We start from the raw sequence: 17633 nt of genomic DNA on the forward strand, positions 1-17633 counted from the left end.
TATAAATCCAAGTGGAGCGAGAAAAATCATCGACAATAGTAAGGAAATAATAAGCACCACAAAGTGAAGAAGTATGATAACCACCCCATATATCACAAAAAATACGTTTGAAAGCAAAAGTACTTTTATTAGCATTTAATAGAAAAGGAAGTCGAGTATGTTTTGAATGAGCACAAATATCGCAATCAGAAACAATACAAGGATTATTATTAAAAAGAGTAGGAATATTTAAACAAGAAGGGTGACCTAGGCTTTGGTGCCATAGGATCTTATTAGCGAGAGTTTGAGTAGAAAAAGCCGTGAAGGGTGGAGACCGATATACGTAAAGTCCATTGCAAAGCTCACCCGCTCCAATCAGCTTCATTGATTGTGAGTCCTGAAAAAAACATTGAGTGGAGGAAAAAAGAACAAGACAAGTATTAGTAGAGGTGAGTTGAGGTATAGAAAGTAAATTAAAATGGAAGGAAGGGACAAAATAGACATTTGCTAAAGTGAGGGATTCGGCTAAATGGATTGTGACGATCCCTTCAATGGGAAGTGAAGCTCCAGGGGGTAAGCAGACATTCGGGGCATGGGAGAGTGATGACAAATCAGAGAATAAAGTCCGATCATGGCACATGTGGTGGCTAGCTCCACTATCAATAATCCATGGTCGGCTGGAAGTAGAAGAGAAAGGGGAAGAAACATTACCCACAAAATTGTTGGAGGGATTCGGTGGGCTGAGCAAATCTAGGAGTTTTTGATAGAGTTCAGGTGTTAGACCAGGTACCGGTGAGTTCGTGGTAGAGGAGGACACGTGGTGAGCCATCGGTGAGGGGCTTGACGATGGTTTACCAAGAAGAGAGGGCTAGGTCTTTGGGCGAGGTGCTCAGCCTGGAGGATAGCTGATGATGCGCCAGCACCGGTCACATGTGTGGCCGTTCCGTCCACATTCTAAGCATCGGAGGGGTGGTTTGGAGGAGTTACTGGAATGGGCAGCGAAGCTAGTGATTTCAGTTGGAGGGTTCCGAAGATGAAGGAGCCGCTGCTGTTCCTCCTGAAATAAAATAGAGAAAATTTTGGTGATGGGGGGAATGAGTTCCATGGCCAAAATCTGGGTTCTCAGTTGGGAGAATGAATCATTGAGGCCAAGAAGAAACTAGTAAACTTGTTCATCCTCCGCTTGTTGTTGAAATTCTTTGAGATCACTGCATTTTTGGAGATGAGTAAGTTCATCCCAAAGTTGTTTAATTTGGTTGTAGTAGTCATGAATGGAAGTGGTATTTTGATGCAGGGATGCTAATTCTCTTTTAAGGTGATAGACTCGTGCATTGTTCCCATGATAGAACCAAGATTGAAGGTCAAACCACACTTCACAGGGATCGGTATGAAATTCAAGAGAGTTGGCGATGGAAGAACTAATGGAGTTAAGGAGCCAGGTAAGAACCATGTCCTTGGTTTGATTCCATTGAGAATAATTGGGTGAATCTATGGCGGGTGGAGGAAGGGTACCATAAACAAAACTGAGTTTGTTTTTGGTATTGAGAGCACGAGTCATGGCTTTTTGCCATTTGGGGTAATTATCTCCAGTCAATTGGCCAGAGACGAGAATAAGACTAGGGGAATCAGAGGGGTGAAGTAGATAGGGAGAAGAAGAAGAAGGAGGGGGGTTGGAGGGTTCGGCCATGAAAGGCATTGGGTTTGAAGGTGTTAGGAACATTGTTTGGCTAATACCATGTCAAGAATTGAATTCAATATAATCTAAATAATACATTTACAGTGTAGGAGCGTATATTATATAGCTACATGCCTTGTTCTTCTATGGTAACAATTATAAAAGGAATGAAATAATTCACATTTATAATAAAATGCTAATATCAGGGAATGACTAATTTAGTGGGATGTGATTCTGTTAATACTATTGATCATCAGCAACATATATATGTAAGTGGTTTTGGGTCTCTACCAATTTAGAATACGGAAGAGGCTGCATGGATTGTGGGGTCCTGTACCGTGGACATGATTTGAGAATTAAGCAAAATATTATAAGGATATGGTAGGAATGATTGGATTACAAGGACGTTCGTTAAGAGTATTTCACAAAAGTTAACTTAAGAGGTGATACTTTTTCTCATACTTATAAATTGAGCACCAACTCCTTACACAACCGATGTGGGACAACCCCAACAAACTCTAAAGAAACTTTTATATATCCATTTTCAACTTTCAACTGACACTTCTCCTTAAATGTAATGATCATCGAGATAGTTTCTGTCACAATAAATATGTCATCATTGAACTTTCAAATTGTTTCAGATTGCACTTACTGTAATCAGCTTATGATGGGGATCAAAAGAAACCTTAAATGAGTTAAAAGATGTCAAATGGTGTGACATGGGAAAAAATAGTTGAAGATTGGTAATTATTACATTTGTACAAAGAGATGTCACTTTGAGATGTAATATTTGTGTAGTTTTACAATTTAATATACCACGTCAAGTCACGTCAATTTATAAATTTATTTTTGTAAAATCTTTTTGTGGTTAAAATATTTCTCATGTTTATATAATCTATATATATATAATTTGATATCTCTCTTCACAAATCCATTCATATATTATTATTAAGGAAAATCTTTTAATTAATCTTTTTTATTACTCAAATTTATGATCATGAGTAAATCTAGATACAAGTTCCAAATAGACAAAACCTGCATAAACCCATTGTAAAAAAGTGAAGTTCACTAAAAAAAAAAAAAATATTTTTATTACTCTTTTTTAAGGTTGGGTTCATTTATTTTACAAAGGCTTGCGCGAGATTTATCTATTTGCATGAAATTTAAGTTTGGATCCATTTTTTTACAAAATTGTTGTGAGAAGATTAAAGATGTGTTTATGGTTTGGAATATTTATTTCTAAACAGTCCACAAAACTTGACTCAAAAGAATAACAAGTTCATAAAAATCATATGAGCCATTGGTAATGGAGAAGTTGTGGGGGTGATTTATAAGTTAATATCATATTTGAGCATGAAAATGATTGAAAAATCTTATCCTTGATTGTTTGTTTGGTACATATAATTTCAGCAGTATCATCCCCGGTGTACGTTTTAGTTAATCCCTATACTCTTTGATTGTCTCCCACCTCAAAAGTTTTGGAATAGAAGAGCTCTTATTCAACCTAGACAAGATCATAATAATTCTTACTTCCTTTTAATTAAAATAGTTCTTTTCTCTAATCGGGTATTTTGGATTCGAATTGCCGCATCCATACTCTTGAGTACCAAATTAGGGAAGTTATTCTTTAAGTTGAGGTATAATTGCAGAAAACTCTGCATTTATACTCTTGGAGCTGTCGAAATGGAAGAGTTTCCATTTATAATATTACTTGAGATAAACTAATTGTGGGAAACTTTTTACTAAATGTATGTGCACCTCCAAAGTTGGTCGAAGTTTTGTTCCATGAGACTCGATTCCAAAAATAATAAATAAATAAATAAAGTTCTCTCTCATGTCACTCTGTTTTCTGTACTTTTCGTTTGACATTAAAAAAAAAAAAAAAAACTAAGGAAGAGTTGTTTGTTTTATACCTGTCTACAAGTCACCACCAGCCACCCCTATCTCCATGATCACCACCACCTTCCAATAGTTTTTAATTGTCTACACCGGACCGCTGCTGCCATCCCCACCACCCATCGCCATGCACGGTACCTTCCCACTAGTTTGTGACCAACTTAATTATTCTTATTAGAGGACAATCAGATTGCTCTGATTATGACCAAGATATCAGTAATTCTCCACAATTGTAGCAGTTTGTTTTCCTTGTATATTTGTTTCCATATTTGTAATTGTACAGCTACCGTGTGTCTTGTCTATAAATGAATATCTCCTCACAGCATATTGCTTGAGGCATTTCCTTTACATGGTATAAGAGCCAATAGGTCAACCCTTTGCTGGTTTTTTTTTTTTTTTTTTCAATGGCCGAATCCAACATTTCTTTGCTTATGCTCAATACAATGGTTCACATGGTGACCATCAAACTCACTCCTACAAATTATCTCTTGTGGCGTCTTTAGTTTGTTCCCTTGCTTCAAAGTCAGGATCTTATGGGCTATTTGGATGGGTCTTTGTCTGCACCTGCTGCTTAAGTTCGTGCTGGAAATGATCTTGTTCATCCTACCTACAAGATGTGGCACACGCAGGATAGCATTGTACTTAGCCTTTTGTATGCCTCTCTCATTGAGGAATGCATGGCTGAAGTCGTTAATTGCACTACAGCTTGTGATGCTTGGCTGGCCCTTGAAGTTTCATTTTCTTATAGTTCAAAGATTAGAGAACTCCAACTGAAAGATGAACTCCAGCTAATGCAGCGTGGCTCTCATGGTGTTGCTGAATATGCACGCTCTTTCCGATCCTTATGTGATCAACTTAGTGCTATTGGCAAACCAGTTGATGACACGGATAAGGTACATTGGTTTCTCCATGGCCTTGGTTCTAATTTTAAAACTTTTTCAACTTCCATTTTGTCACAGTTGCCGCTACCCTCTTTTGCCAATCTAGTTTCGAAAGCTCGAAAGTGCTCAGCCATGAGCTTTTTTCTAGGTCAATTCCGGGGGATTCCTCTTCTCAGTCGGCTATGGTTGTCCAACGTAGTTCTTCTTCTAGTCGTTTCAAACTAGCCTCTCCCTTACCAGCATCAGGACAATCTACTAAGACCTCTGCAATCACTGGTCAATGGTGTGGCAAAGAATGGCACACTGCCAAGAAATGTCATAAACTTGGTAAACTATTGAAGAAAGGTAAGGCTGAAGGTTTGATTGAAGCCTTTGTTGCTACTTCACTTGATGATTCTCAAGATATTGAGTGGTACACAGACACAGGTGCAACTTCTCACATGACTAATGATGTTGTTGCTCTTGATAAATCTGTCCCTTACACTGGTAATCAATGGGTCTTTATGGGTAACGATCAATCTTTGCCTATTTCTCGCATTGGTTCTATCTCCTCTCTTGTTGCTTCTCATCCTTTAAAAATGTTCGATGTTCTTCTTGTTCCTCATATTACTAAAAATCTCTTGTCAATTAGTAAGTTAACTCGTGATAACAATTGTTTAGTGACATTTTCTTCTTTTGGTTTTACCATACAGGATCTAGCAACAAGAACGGTGGTGGGAGTCGGACGTTGTGAGAAAGGGCTTTATATTCTTGATCGTGGCCATGCAAGTTTTTTGTCCAGTCTTTCTCTATGTAATTCTCGTGCTCCTTCTGTCATTTGGCATGCACGATTAAGACACCTTTCTTTTCACATTGTTTCCTCTTTGAATAAGCATGGAATTATCACATTTTTTGATAAAGACAATTTTAATTCAAAATCGTGTTTTGGTTGTCAATTAGGAAAAAGTCACCGCTTGCCTTTTCCAAATTTGAATCAACGTTGTTTTTTTTTTTTTTTTTTTTTTTTTTTTTTTTTTTTTTTAAATTTGAATGGATTCACTGCGATTTATGGGGTCCCTCCCCAATTCCCTCTCCATCCGGTTATAGATACTATTGTGTCTTGATAGATGATTTTTCTCGCTTTAATTGGTTCTTCCCTTTAAAGCTTAAGTAAGATTTTTTTGACATTTTTGTCCAATTTCACCAGTATGTCATTAATCAATTTGATTGTAAAATCAAATCCTTTCAATGTGATGGAGGAACAGAATTCACCAACCATTGTTTTACTTCTTTTCTTCGTAAGTGTGGTATTATGCAATGCATAGCCTGTCCTTATACCCCTAATCAGAATAGTATTGCAGAGAGAAAACATTGCCACATTATAGAAACCAGTCTCACTATAATGTTTCATTCACATGTACCTTTTTATCTTTGGGTTGAGTCCTTCTCCACGACATGCTATCTCATCAACCGACTACCATCACCCATTCTTGATGGGAAGACTCCTCATGAAATTCTATATGGTAAAATTCATTCTTATTCTTTGCTTCGAACCTTTGGTTGTCTTTGTTTTCCCTTTCTACGTGATTATATGCCCAATAAATTATCACCTCGCTCTATTCCTTGCATTTTTATTGGCTATAGTCCTCTTCATAAGGGTTTTCGTTGCTTGGATAAGAAAACTAACCGGGTCTATGTGTCTCACCATGTTCAATTGTTTGAGGATTATTTTCCTTATGCTACCTCCACTATTCCTTCTTTGGTTGGCACTGATTATGTCACCTTTACTGACACTTGTGACAATTTTCTTCCTAGTGATAGTTCTTTCCCCATAGGTGTGATTCCAGTTTCTAGTTCGGCCTCCACTCCTTGTGTTCCTTGTGCTGACTCAAGTCCCCTTCTCATGCCTCCTATCACACTCTCTCAACCTTCTTCGCCTGAACTAGGCTTGGGCATCCCTCTACCTGCCTCTTCTTCCACTGTCCAACTGTCTACCTCTACTCACCCTATGATCACCCATGCTTGGGATGGTATCGTTAAGCCTCGCATTATTCATTCATTATATGCTTTCACTGCTCCTCAATGGTTTCAGGTACATCTTGCGGTTAAAGAGCCTCATGGTTTTAAGTTAGCTGTCAAGCATCCAGCTTGGCTCTTGGCAATGGATGATGAAATTGCCGCTCTCAAGCACAATAACACATGGCGATTAGTTCCTTGTTCGGCCGATCATAATGTTGTAGGTTGTAGATGGATTTTTAAGATCAAGTTTCATGCTGATGGATCCATTGAGAGACACAAAGCTCGTCTAGCGGTGTAAGGTTTTTCTCAAAAGCATGGCATTGATTTTGAATAAACTTTTAGTCCAGTTGTTCAACCTGCTTCTGTTCGAATTATTTTGTCCCTTGCTGCTATGAATAATTGGCCTTTACATCAACTTGACGTAAAAAATGCCTTCCTTCATGGGTTTCTCTCTGAGGAAGTCTATATGGAGCAACCACCGGGTTATATTGATCCGCAATTCCCAACTCATGTCTGTCGCTTACAACGTGCTCTTTATGGCCTTAAATAGGTTCCTCGAGCATGGTTTCAGCATTTTAGCCAAGTTTTGCATGGTATTGGGTTTATTGCTAGTCGTGCTGATTTCTCTCTCTTTGTTTATCATAGTCCTCATGGTGTTGTTTATCTTCTATATGTCGATGATATGGGTATAACGGGAAGCAATTCTTCTATGCTGCGTTCTCTCATTGATCAGCTGGCCAAAGAATTTTCCATGAAGGACCTCGGTGATTTACACTATTTTTTGGTAATTGAAGTTGTTAGAAATGACAAGGATCTTTTTCTCAGCCAAGCTAAATATCCACTTGATTTGTTGACTCGAGCAGATATGGTACATTGCAAGCCTATCTCAACTCCTTTTTTGGTGGGATCTCATCTAATCGATTCTAGTATTTCCTATTCCTATGCTACACAGTTTCGTTCTCTAGCTGGAGCATTACAATATTTGACTCTTATGCGGCCGGATTTATCCTACAGTGTTAACTCTATATGTCAATATATGCATGCTCCCACCGTTGATCATTTTAGAGCCTTAAAGCGTATTTTATGCTATGTCAAAGGAACCTATGATTATGGCCTGCAACTCTCACGAGATTCCTCTCAGACTTTGCTTGGCTATTCTGATACCGATTGGGCTGGTTGTCCCGTCACTCGGCGTTTAACAATCGGATTTGTTGTTTATCTTGGTTGCAACTTAATTTCATGGTGCTCTAAAAAGCAAACTACCGTTGCACGCTCCAGTGCTGAGGCCAAGTATCGTGCTCTTGCCTCCGTTGTTGCGGAACTCTCCTGGACACTTCAACTTCTTCGAGAACTCTAGATCACCCTCCTCTCTCCTCCGAGACTTTTATGTGACAACAACAGTGCCATATTCATTGCTTCCAACCCAGTCACTAAATCTCGCTCCAAACATATTGATATTGACCATCATTTTGTTTGGAAACTTGTTGCTTGAAGGGTTATTAGTCTCGGCTTTGTCCCCTCACACCTCCAATTGGCTGATGTTTTCACGAAAGCGGTGGCCAAATTACAGTTTTTATTCGATCGTGGCAAGTTGTGCATTTTTCCTCTTTCCACCACGCCAACTTTGAGGGGGGATATTAGAGGACAATCTGATTCCTCTGATTATGACCAAGATATCAGTAATTCTCCACAATTGTAGCAATTTGTTTTTCTTGTACATTTGTTTCCATATTTGTAATTTTATAGCTACCGTGTATTTTGTCTATAAATGAATATCTCCTCACAGCATATTGCTTGAGGCATTTCCTTTACAATTCTGTTGTACAAAACCAATCACTTTTTGATCTACACATTACATAAATGCTTTACATGCACCCATTTTATTAATTCGGCATGCCTAATTGTGCTTTTTCATGTATTTTTAATGCATCTTATTATATAGTTGATAGAATTATTGACGTACGTACGTGGATAAATTAAACAGATATATACTCTTATCGATCGGGGTAATTGGTTTATTAGTATATAGGAAGCTAGTCCTACTGAGTAAACCCACTGCGAAAGGCTACGTATTGTAGTTTTTTAATAGAAAAATGATATTTACAGTCGTGGTTGTGCAAGTAGCGTGCAGTCGCTTTGAAAAAAATGAATTAATATGGAACCCACATAAAAAAAAACTAACTTTTTAATCATAGACCCCATTCTTTTTCAAAACGATTGAGCGACATTTATAATTCCACGACTGTATGTAACATTGCTCTTTTTAATAATTAATAGTTAAGGATTTATTTTTAATATATATATATATATATATATATTTGAAGGGATCTAAAAAATGTTTTAAAAAACAAAATAAAATTAAAATTACACATTCTGTATCCATCCTCGATGGATTTCTTAATCAGTGTAGCATGTCCTAGCATAGATCGTTCAGTATCCGTTCGAGACCAGTTCATGAATATGGCATATAAAATCGTACAGGAATTAATGATGCTTTAGACTTTATTTGCAGTTTGTATGCATATTCTATATCATCCCAACTTGTTCGTCCAAGCACATGCTTATGATTCAGATATTAGATGAGATGAGATAATATGATTTTAGATAAAAGATAAAAATTGAATAAAATATTATTATTATTATTATTTTGAGGTTTAAAAAAATTAAATTAAAATTTTAAAAAGTTAAATTATTTATTATATTTTATGTGAGAATTTAAAAAATTTGTAATGATGAGATAATGTGAGATAAGATCAATTCCCAATTCAAACGAGGCAGAGTACTGCCTTTTTGGTTTCTTCAATTGGACAAATTAAGGCAGCTAGAACCATGGTCTATAAATCTTCTGAATTAAGTAATGTATGTTTGGTTTTTGAACCAAATTTAATTCATTTTAAACCAATTATTTATAGGATCGATTCACTACTTTTTTAATTTTCTATAAAAAAAGTTACTTATCTCAACTTAAAAAAGTTAAACATATCTCAATAGGACCTATAAAATATTATTATTCACAACTTAACTCAATTTATCTTAATATCTAAATGCAGCCTAAATTAATCATTCAAAAGCTTATCGAGGCTTTTTCTTTTTAATTTTAATTTTTTGTTTTTCTTTAACGCCTAGCCTGCATATGCTTAAAATTCTGCAAAATTATTTTTTAGTCCTTCTTTCCCTTTAGGTAATTAAATAAATTCACAAGTCACCTCCACCATAAAATATCGCCGGTACAAATTACACCACCACCGCCATTATTTTGACGATCTCCACCATCCATGCTACAAAGTCTCCATTCTTCACCACTATTTCTATCTCCACCTCCTCCATATATGTATAAGTATTCTCCGTCTCGGTCGTCAACTCCTCCTCTCTACATCCATAAATCTTCAGGACCACAATCTCATTTCATCTAATTCTCAATATATATGTACATAAAAACAAGGAGGAAGAAACAATTTTTGATACATAGAGTACTCATATATAACTCTAGTATTTAAATATGAAATTTTTTAAAAAAATGGAGTCATGATTATTATTATTATTATAAATTGATCAAGTTCTAATTGTATATGTAAAATTAATTGAGCATGCGTGATGGGCGGCGGCTAAATTAAGGTACGGTTTAGTTGTTGTAACTTAAATGTCATGTTCTCGTAGATGCACGAGTTTCAGCCCCAACTTTAATTAATGTGTTCTCCTAATTGAAGGGAGTGCAAGTACTACAATTAATAGAAGTGTTATGAATTGTAGAAAGAAGCTGAATACATGTGTTTTTTTTATCTGCCAAAGGGTTATAGTTTCTGCCTATGCAAGCTGTCAAACAAGTGGACAAATGTTGGCAATTAACTTCTCTGAAAAATTTGTTCAAACCATAGAACTTAACCTTCTCTTTATGAAGTTTTTGGTGGATATCAGTCATGTTGATGCGCATTGCAGAGCGAACAAGCATCTTTTTCCAAGTTTTTATTTGAAAATCTCAAGTGAGAAAAAGAGAACGCACGTAGAATAGATCCTATAATATTTATTGCTATCTTATACATATTTCGAGCAGTATTAAATGAATAAGATAAATAATGTAGACTTTACTTGATGTATCTATCTCTCTTCTACTTAAAACCATCAAATTTAGACAAGAATTTTTGAGGATCTTGAAGCTAATGAAGCCGTAGTTGAAGGGAAATTCTAGGATAGTTTTAGCTAGAGTGCAGAATAGAGTATTAAGGGTGATATGGGACGCGTTTGTCCATAGGAATTGGGAAATGTTCTAACAAGTGGATTTTTTCTGCATGCCATTATATATGGACTGTATAAACTATAAACTCCCATTAATCTTCAGTGCAATTTTCCTTCCAACACTTAAATGAAAATGTAAAGTTTATAAAGAAATTGAGATCGAACCCCTCCCTGTTTTCAAATTCAAACTTACCTCCATTGTTACCATGTAGACTTTCAAAACATAAGTAATGCTTAGAGGCGGGAGTCATATTCCTTAAACACCAATTTATTTGTAAAGAAGAAAAAAATGGGAGGGCCAAAAAATCAAAGGTAGATAATAGGTTAGTTAGAGGATAGAAACTTCATGCGTACACAATGTTAAACAAAATGCATGCAATTCTCTCTAAAGGGATGGTTGATCTCTATAAATTTGCTCATTCACATGTACTCTGAATATATTCACAAGGCATAGAAGCCCCCCAACTGTGGGACTTTAGAAGTGTTGGCTCCAAAAATGGCCAATCTATGGCTTAACCTTGTCTATGCATTGGGATTGTTCTTGTTAGCGACCAATGTAGTAGCAGCCATTGACAAGCCTAATTTTGTCCACTCTCCACCCCCTAACCAAATAAGACGACCACCAATAAAGGTCCCAAACCCACTACCACCATTCCACAATCATAGGCAACCACCTCCACTACCACCATATTACAAGAAGTCTCCTCCACCACCGCCAAGTCGTCGTAAATCCCCGCCACCGCCACCACCATACTATAAGAAGTCTCCTCCTCCACCACCAAGTCGTCGTAAATCTCCGCCACCTCCACCACCATACAACAAGAGGTCTCCTCCTCCACCACCAAGTCGTCGTAAATCCCCGCCACCTCCACCACCATACTACAAGAGGTCTCCTCCTCCACCACCAAGTCGTCGTAAATCCCCGCCACCTCCACCACCATACTACAAGAAGTCTCCTCCTCCACCACCACCACGCCATCAACATCGTAAGTCTCCACCACCTCCACCACCATACAACAAGAATTCGCCTCCACCACCAGCACCACCACATAATTCCCAAATGTCCCCACCACCGCCAATGCCAAACTACCAAAACTCCCCTCCTCCACCACAGCTAGACAACCAAAAGTCTCCCCCGCCTCCTTATGTTTCTAAATCTCCTCCACCACCATCATCAACACCTCCCCCTCTTTCACCTCCAACTCCATCCTCACCACCATCCTCACCTCCATCACCTAGTATTGAACCACCATTACCAACTTCTCCATCTCCATTCCCATCCATACCTCTACCTCCAGCTCCATCCTCTTCTCCATCCCCATCTACACCCTTGTTGCCACCACCTTTTCCATCTCCTTCCCCGTCATCATCTTCATCTCCATTACCTGGAATCGAACCACTACTACCACCTTCTCCATCTCCTTTCCCATCCACACCTCTATCTCCAACTCCATCTCCGTCCTTATCTCCATCTACATTCTCACTACCACCACCATCTCTATCTCCATCTATAACCCCATCACCTATCATTGAGCCACTGTCACCACCACCTCCATCTCCTTCCCCGTCACCATCTTCATCCACATTACCTGGCAACGAACCTCTACTACCGCCTTCTCCATCTCCATTCCCATCCGAACCTCTATCTCCAAATCCATCTTCTTCCTTATCTCCATCTACATTCCCACTACCACCACCATCTATATCTCCATCACCTGTCAATGAGCCACTGCCACCACCTTCTCCATCTTCTTCCCGCTCACCATCTTCATCCCCATTACCTGGTAACGAACCACTACTACCACCTTCTCCATCACCATTCCCATCCGAACCTCTATCTCCAAATCCATCTTCTTCCTTATCTCCATCTACATTCCCACTACCACCACCATCTATATCTCCATCACCTGTCAATGAGCCACTGACACCACCTTCTCCATCTTCTTCCCCCTCACCATCTTCATCCCCATTACCTGGTAACGAACCACTACTACCACCTTCTCCATCTCTATTCCCATCCACACCTCTATCTCCAACTCCATCTTCCTCCTTATCTCCATCTACATTCCCACTACCACCACCATCTCTATCTCCATCTATATTCCCATCACCTATCAATGAGCCACTACCACCACCTTCTCCATCTCCTTCCCCGTCATCATATTCATCTCCATTACCTGGAACCGAACCACTACTACCACCTTCTCCATCTCCGTTCCCATCCACACCTCTATCTCCAACTCCATCTCCGTCCTTATCTCCATCTACATTCCCACTACCACCACCATCTCTATCTCCATCTATAACCCCATCACCTATCATTGAGCCACTGTCACCACCATCTCCATCTCCTTCCCCGACACCATCTTCATCCACATTACCTGGCAATGAACCACTACTACCACCTTCTCCATCTCCATTCTCATCCGAACCTCTATCTCCAACTCCATCTTCTTCCTTATCTCCATCTACATTTCCACTACCACCAACATCTCTATCTCCATCTATATCTCCATCACCTGTCAGTGAGCCACTGCCACCACATTCTCCATCTCTTTCCCCCTCACCATCTTCATCCCCATTACCTGGCAACGAACCACTCCTACCACCTTCTCCATCTCCATTTGCATCCACACCTCTATCTCCAACTCCATCTTCTTCCTTATCTCCATCTATATTCGCACTACCACCACCATCTCTATCTCCATTAGTATCCCCACCACCTATTAATGAGCCACTGCCACCACCTTCTCCATCTCCTTCCCCGTCACCATCTTCATCCACATTACCTGGCAACGAAGCACTACTACCACCTTCTCCATCTCCATTCCCATCCGAACCTCTATCTCCAAATCCATCTTCTTCCTTATCTCCATCTACATTCCCACTACCACCACCATCTATATCTCCATCACCTGTCAATGAGCCACTGCCACCACCTTCTCCATCTTCTTCCCCTTCACCATCTTCATCCCCATTACCTGGTAATGAACCACTACTACCACCTTCTCCATCTCTATTCCCATCCACACCTCTATCTCCAACTCCATCTTCTTTCTTATCTCCATCTACATTCCCACTACCACCACCATCTCTATCTCCATCTATATCCCCATCACCTATCAATGAGCCACTGCCACCACCTTCTCCATCTCCTTCCCCGTCATCATATTCATCTCCATTACCTGGAACCGAACCACTACTACCACCTTCTCCATCTCCGTTCCTATCCACACCTCTATCTCCAACTCCATCTCCATCCTTATCTCCATCTACACTCCCACTACCACCACCATCTCTATCTCCATCTATAACCCCATCACCTATCATTGAGCCACTGTCACCACCATCTCCATCTCCTTCCCTGTCACCATCTTCATCCACATTACCTGGCAATGAACCACTACTACCACCTTCTCCATCTCCATTCTCATCCGAACCTCTATCTCCAACTCCATCTTCTTCCTTATCTCCATCTACATTTCCACTACCACCAACATCTCTATCTCCATCTATGTCTCCATCACCTGTTAGTGAGCCACTGCCACCACATTCTCCATCTCTTTCCCCCTCACCATCTTCATCCCCATTACCTGGCAACGAACCACTCCTACCACCTTCTCCATCTCCATTCGCATCCACACCTCTATCTCCAACTCCATCTTCTTCCTTATCTCCATCTACATTCGCACTACCACCACCATCTCTCTCTCCCTCTAAATCCCCATCACCTGTCATTGAGCCACTGCCACCACCTTCTCCATCTCCATCTCTATCCCCATTTCCATCTTCATCCCCTTCACCTAGCAATGAAGCACCTCTAGCACCTTCTGTTTCTCCATCTCCATTATCGTCCACACCACCATCCACACCTATATCTCCAAATCCATCTTCTTCTCTATCCCCATCGCTACCTCCATTGTCTCCATCTTTATCCCCATCACCTGTCTATGAGCCGTTACCATCACCTTCTTCATCTCCATCTCCTTTCACATCCCCATCCACACCTCCATTTTCTTCTTCATATCCACCCCCATCCACATCTCCACTACTACCACCTTCTTCATCCCCATCACCTGGCAATGAAGCACCTCTAATACCTTCTCCTTCTCCATTATCATCCATACCTATATCTCCAAATCCATCTTCTTCTCTATCCCCATCACTAACACCATTGTCTCCATCTCCATCTTTATCCCCATCACCTATCTATGAGCCATTGCCACCACCTTCTCCATCTTTGTCTCCATCTCCTTTCACATCCCCATCCCCGTCCATACCTCCATCTTCTTCTTCATATCCACCCTCATCCACATCTCCACTACTACCACCTTCTTCATCCCCATCCTCACCTCCCTTTCCATCCTTATCCCCATCTTCATCTCCATCATCATCAAAACCTCCATATCTATCCCCATCCCCATTCACACCACCTGTCAATGAACCAATACCAGCCCATTCTCCATCTTTATCCTCCTCTCCATCTCCATCCCCATCTGCAACTCCATCTCTACCACCATCCCCATCTCCATCTCAAGTTTTATCCCCATCCCCATCACAAGTCAATGAATCACAATCACAACCTTCGCCATCTCCATCTCCATCCTCCTCACCGTCTCCATCCCCATCTTCATCCATAACTCCATTGCCACCACCCTTGCCATCTCAATCTCCATCCCCATCCACCTCTCCTTTTGTATCTCCGTCCCCATCCCCATCTCCATCCATATCCACATCCCCATCATTACCTTCTTCACCATCCCCATCACCATTAGAACCTCCACCTCCATATATTCATCAATCACCACCACCACCACCTCCTCCATCTCCTCCCCCACCTAGTTACAAGTCTCCACCACCACCTCCTCCATCCCCTCGTCCACCTTGGTACAAGTCTCCACCACCACCTAAGTCATCTCCTCCTCCACCTCGCTACAAGTCTCCACCACCACCTAAGCCATCTCCTCCTCCACCCCGGTACAAGTCTCCACCACCACCTAAGCCATCTCCTCCTCCACCTCGATACAAGTCTCCACCACCACCTAATCCATCTCCTCCTCCACCCCGCTACAAATCTCCACCACCACCTAAGCCATCTCCTCCTCCACCCCAGTACAAGTCTCCCCCACCACCTTCTTCATCTCCTCCTCCACCCCGGTACAAGTCTCCACCACCACCTAAGCCATCTCCTCCTCCACCTCGATACAAGTCTCCACCACCACCTAAGCCATCTCCTCCTCCACCCCGCTACAAGTCTCCACCACCACCTAAGCCATCTCCCCCTCCACCCCGCTACAAGTCTCCACCACCACCATCAGGCTCATCTCCTCGTACTTAAGACTACAAGTATTTAAGACCTCATATCATTGACTAAACAAATCACAATTTCTATGAGATTATGTAAGTGTGTAACAATCTTTTTTTCCTTCCTTTTCTTTTACCCATCATTAATTATGATAATTTTTACTATTTTTTTTTTGTAGGTACCTTATTATAAACTGATGAAAGAATAATTGTTGCTAAAGTTCTTAGGCTCTATTATCGAGCTTTGGTTTATATCATTGTAACTCAATGCCAATCAAGGTAACCGTTCAGGACAACCGAGATGTGATATGCTTGGCAGCTCTTGTGCAATACATAGATGTATTTTATTGACTTGATATAATGAAACGATGGTTACATGATATTTGTTCATCAATGCATGTAGATGCATTTTCTTAGTTTTCATTGATTGGGCCATTTATCTATTCTTAGTTTTCTTAATATATATATATATATATATATATATATATATGAAAAGATCAATGGTTGATGCCATTGTCTCTCAATATCTCTCCTGATCGTATTACATAATTTATGTTGAAAAAATGAAAGAGGTTAATCAAAGAGAGGGGTTATCTAGTTAGACAATAAGCTAGACGATTGTAAATCTATCTCTTAGAAAAATCTTACTTCCCACTCAAGAATGGCTTTTGCAATAAGGAACCCAACAATATTGTCCTCAAGATATAACATTTCTACAAATAGTTTGCATATTGCAAATATTGAATATATACCATTATTAAAATAGAATAATATATTTTAGCAATAGATAAAAATGAAGAAGAAAGAAAATTAATTTGAAAATTTTGAACAAAATAGTATTTATTAAGAAAATAAAAACGATTAATGAATATTGTTAAAGTAGTAGTTATTGAAGTTCAAAGAATCCTAACAATTAATGAAAGTTACAACAATTGAAATAAAAATAGAAAATTTCATTAACCAAAAGACACTTCTTTTAGTTTAAAAAGTCATATCTATATATAGGACTATTGTAAAAAAAAAAAAAAAATAGTACAAAGTTCCCCGAAAGCATCAGTGTTAGGCATTGCGAGCGCACATGATATATTCTAATTTTATAGTTTCTAGTGGAACACATCTATTTATAAAGCACTAAGGTCTGGTTTGAATAGAGAGATATTTCTATCTCATTACATTTCATTTCATCTCATCACATCTCATTTCATCTTATCTCAATATCCTGCAAATATCACAAATACAAACACTTTTTAATTTTTAATTTTTAACTTTCTCACCTAATCGTTATAACTTTCTCAAACTTCTAAACAAAATGCAAAAAACAATTCAAGCTTTTTCAAATACTAAAACTAAAATGAGTTCTACTACATACAGTCACTTTTGTATACTTTTACACACTCCACTAATGATTGACCAAAGCAATTATTTTATATTTAAAAAAGTGATGCAGCCAATTACATTAGTGGAATACACAAGGAATACGTAAAAGTGACTGTCAATCTTATCTCAACTCAAATATCTCACTATTATTCACAAATCATCTTATCTCAATTTACTATCCAAACCAAGTTTAAAAGTTGTGAAGCATCTTTCTAACAAGGGACTAAGAAAAGGGCTCAATTGGAGATCAGAAACTTTAAAAATAAAACAAAAAACAAAATAAAATAAAA

General features: G+C 39.2%; 1 protein-coding gene across 1 annotated transcript; it reads left to right on the forward strand.

Annotated features, from left to right (window-relative positions):
• The first annotated feature begins 11087 nt into the window (after positions 1-11087).
• On the forward strand, positions 11088-16346 carry LOC122292817 (proline-rich protein 36-like). The gene is made up of 2 exons (XM_043101339.1): positions 11088-16062; positions 16146-16346. Exon 1 carries the CDS (start codon positions 11159-11161, stop codon positions 15998-16000), a length of 4842 nt encoding a protein of 1613 aa, XP_042957273.1. The 5' UTR covers positions 11088-11158; the 3' UTR covers positions 16001-16062; positions 16146-16346.
• Positions 16347-17633: the final 1287 nt, after the last annotated feature.

This window comes from Carya illinoinensis, chromosome 13 (genome assembly GCF_018687715.1).
Source record: "Carya illinoinensis cultivar Pawnee chromosome 13, C.illinoinensisPawnee_v1, whole genome shotgun sequence".
NCBI classification, from domain to species: domain Eukaryota; kingdom Viridiplantae; phylum Streptophyta; class Magnoliopsida; order Fagales; family Juglandaceae; genus Carya; species Carya illinoinensis.

Excerpts from the sequence above, each read along its gene's own strand:
- LOC122292817 (XM_043101339.1), top strand. The coding sequence starts at position 11,159 with ATGGCCAATCTATGGCTTAACCTTGTCTATGCATTGGGATTGTTCTTG.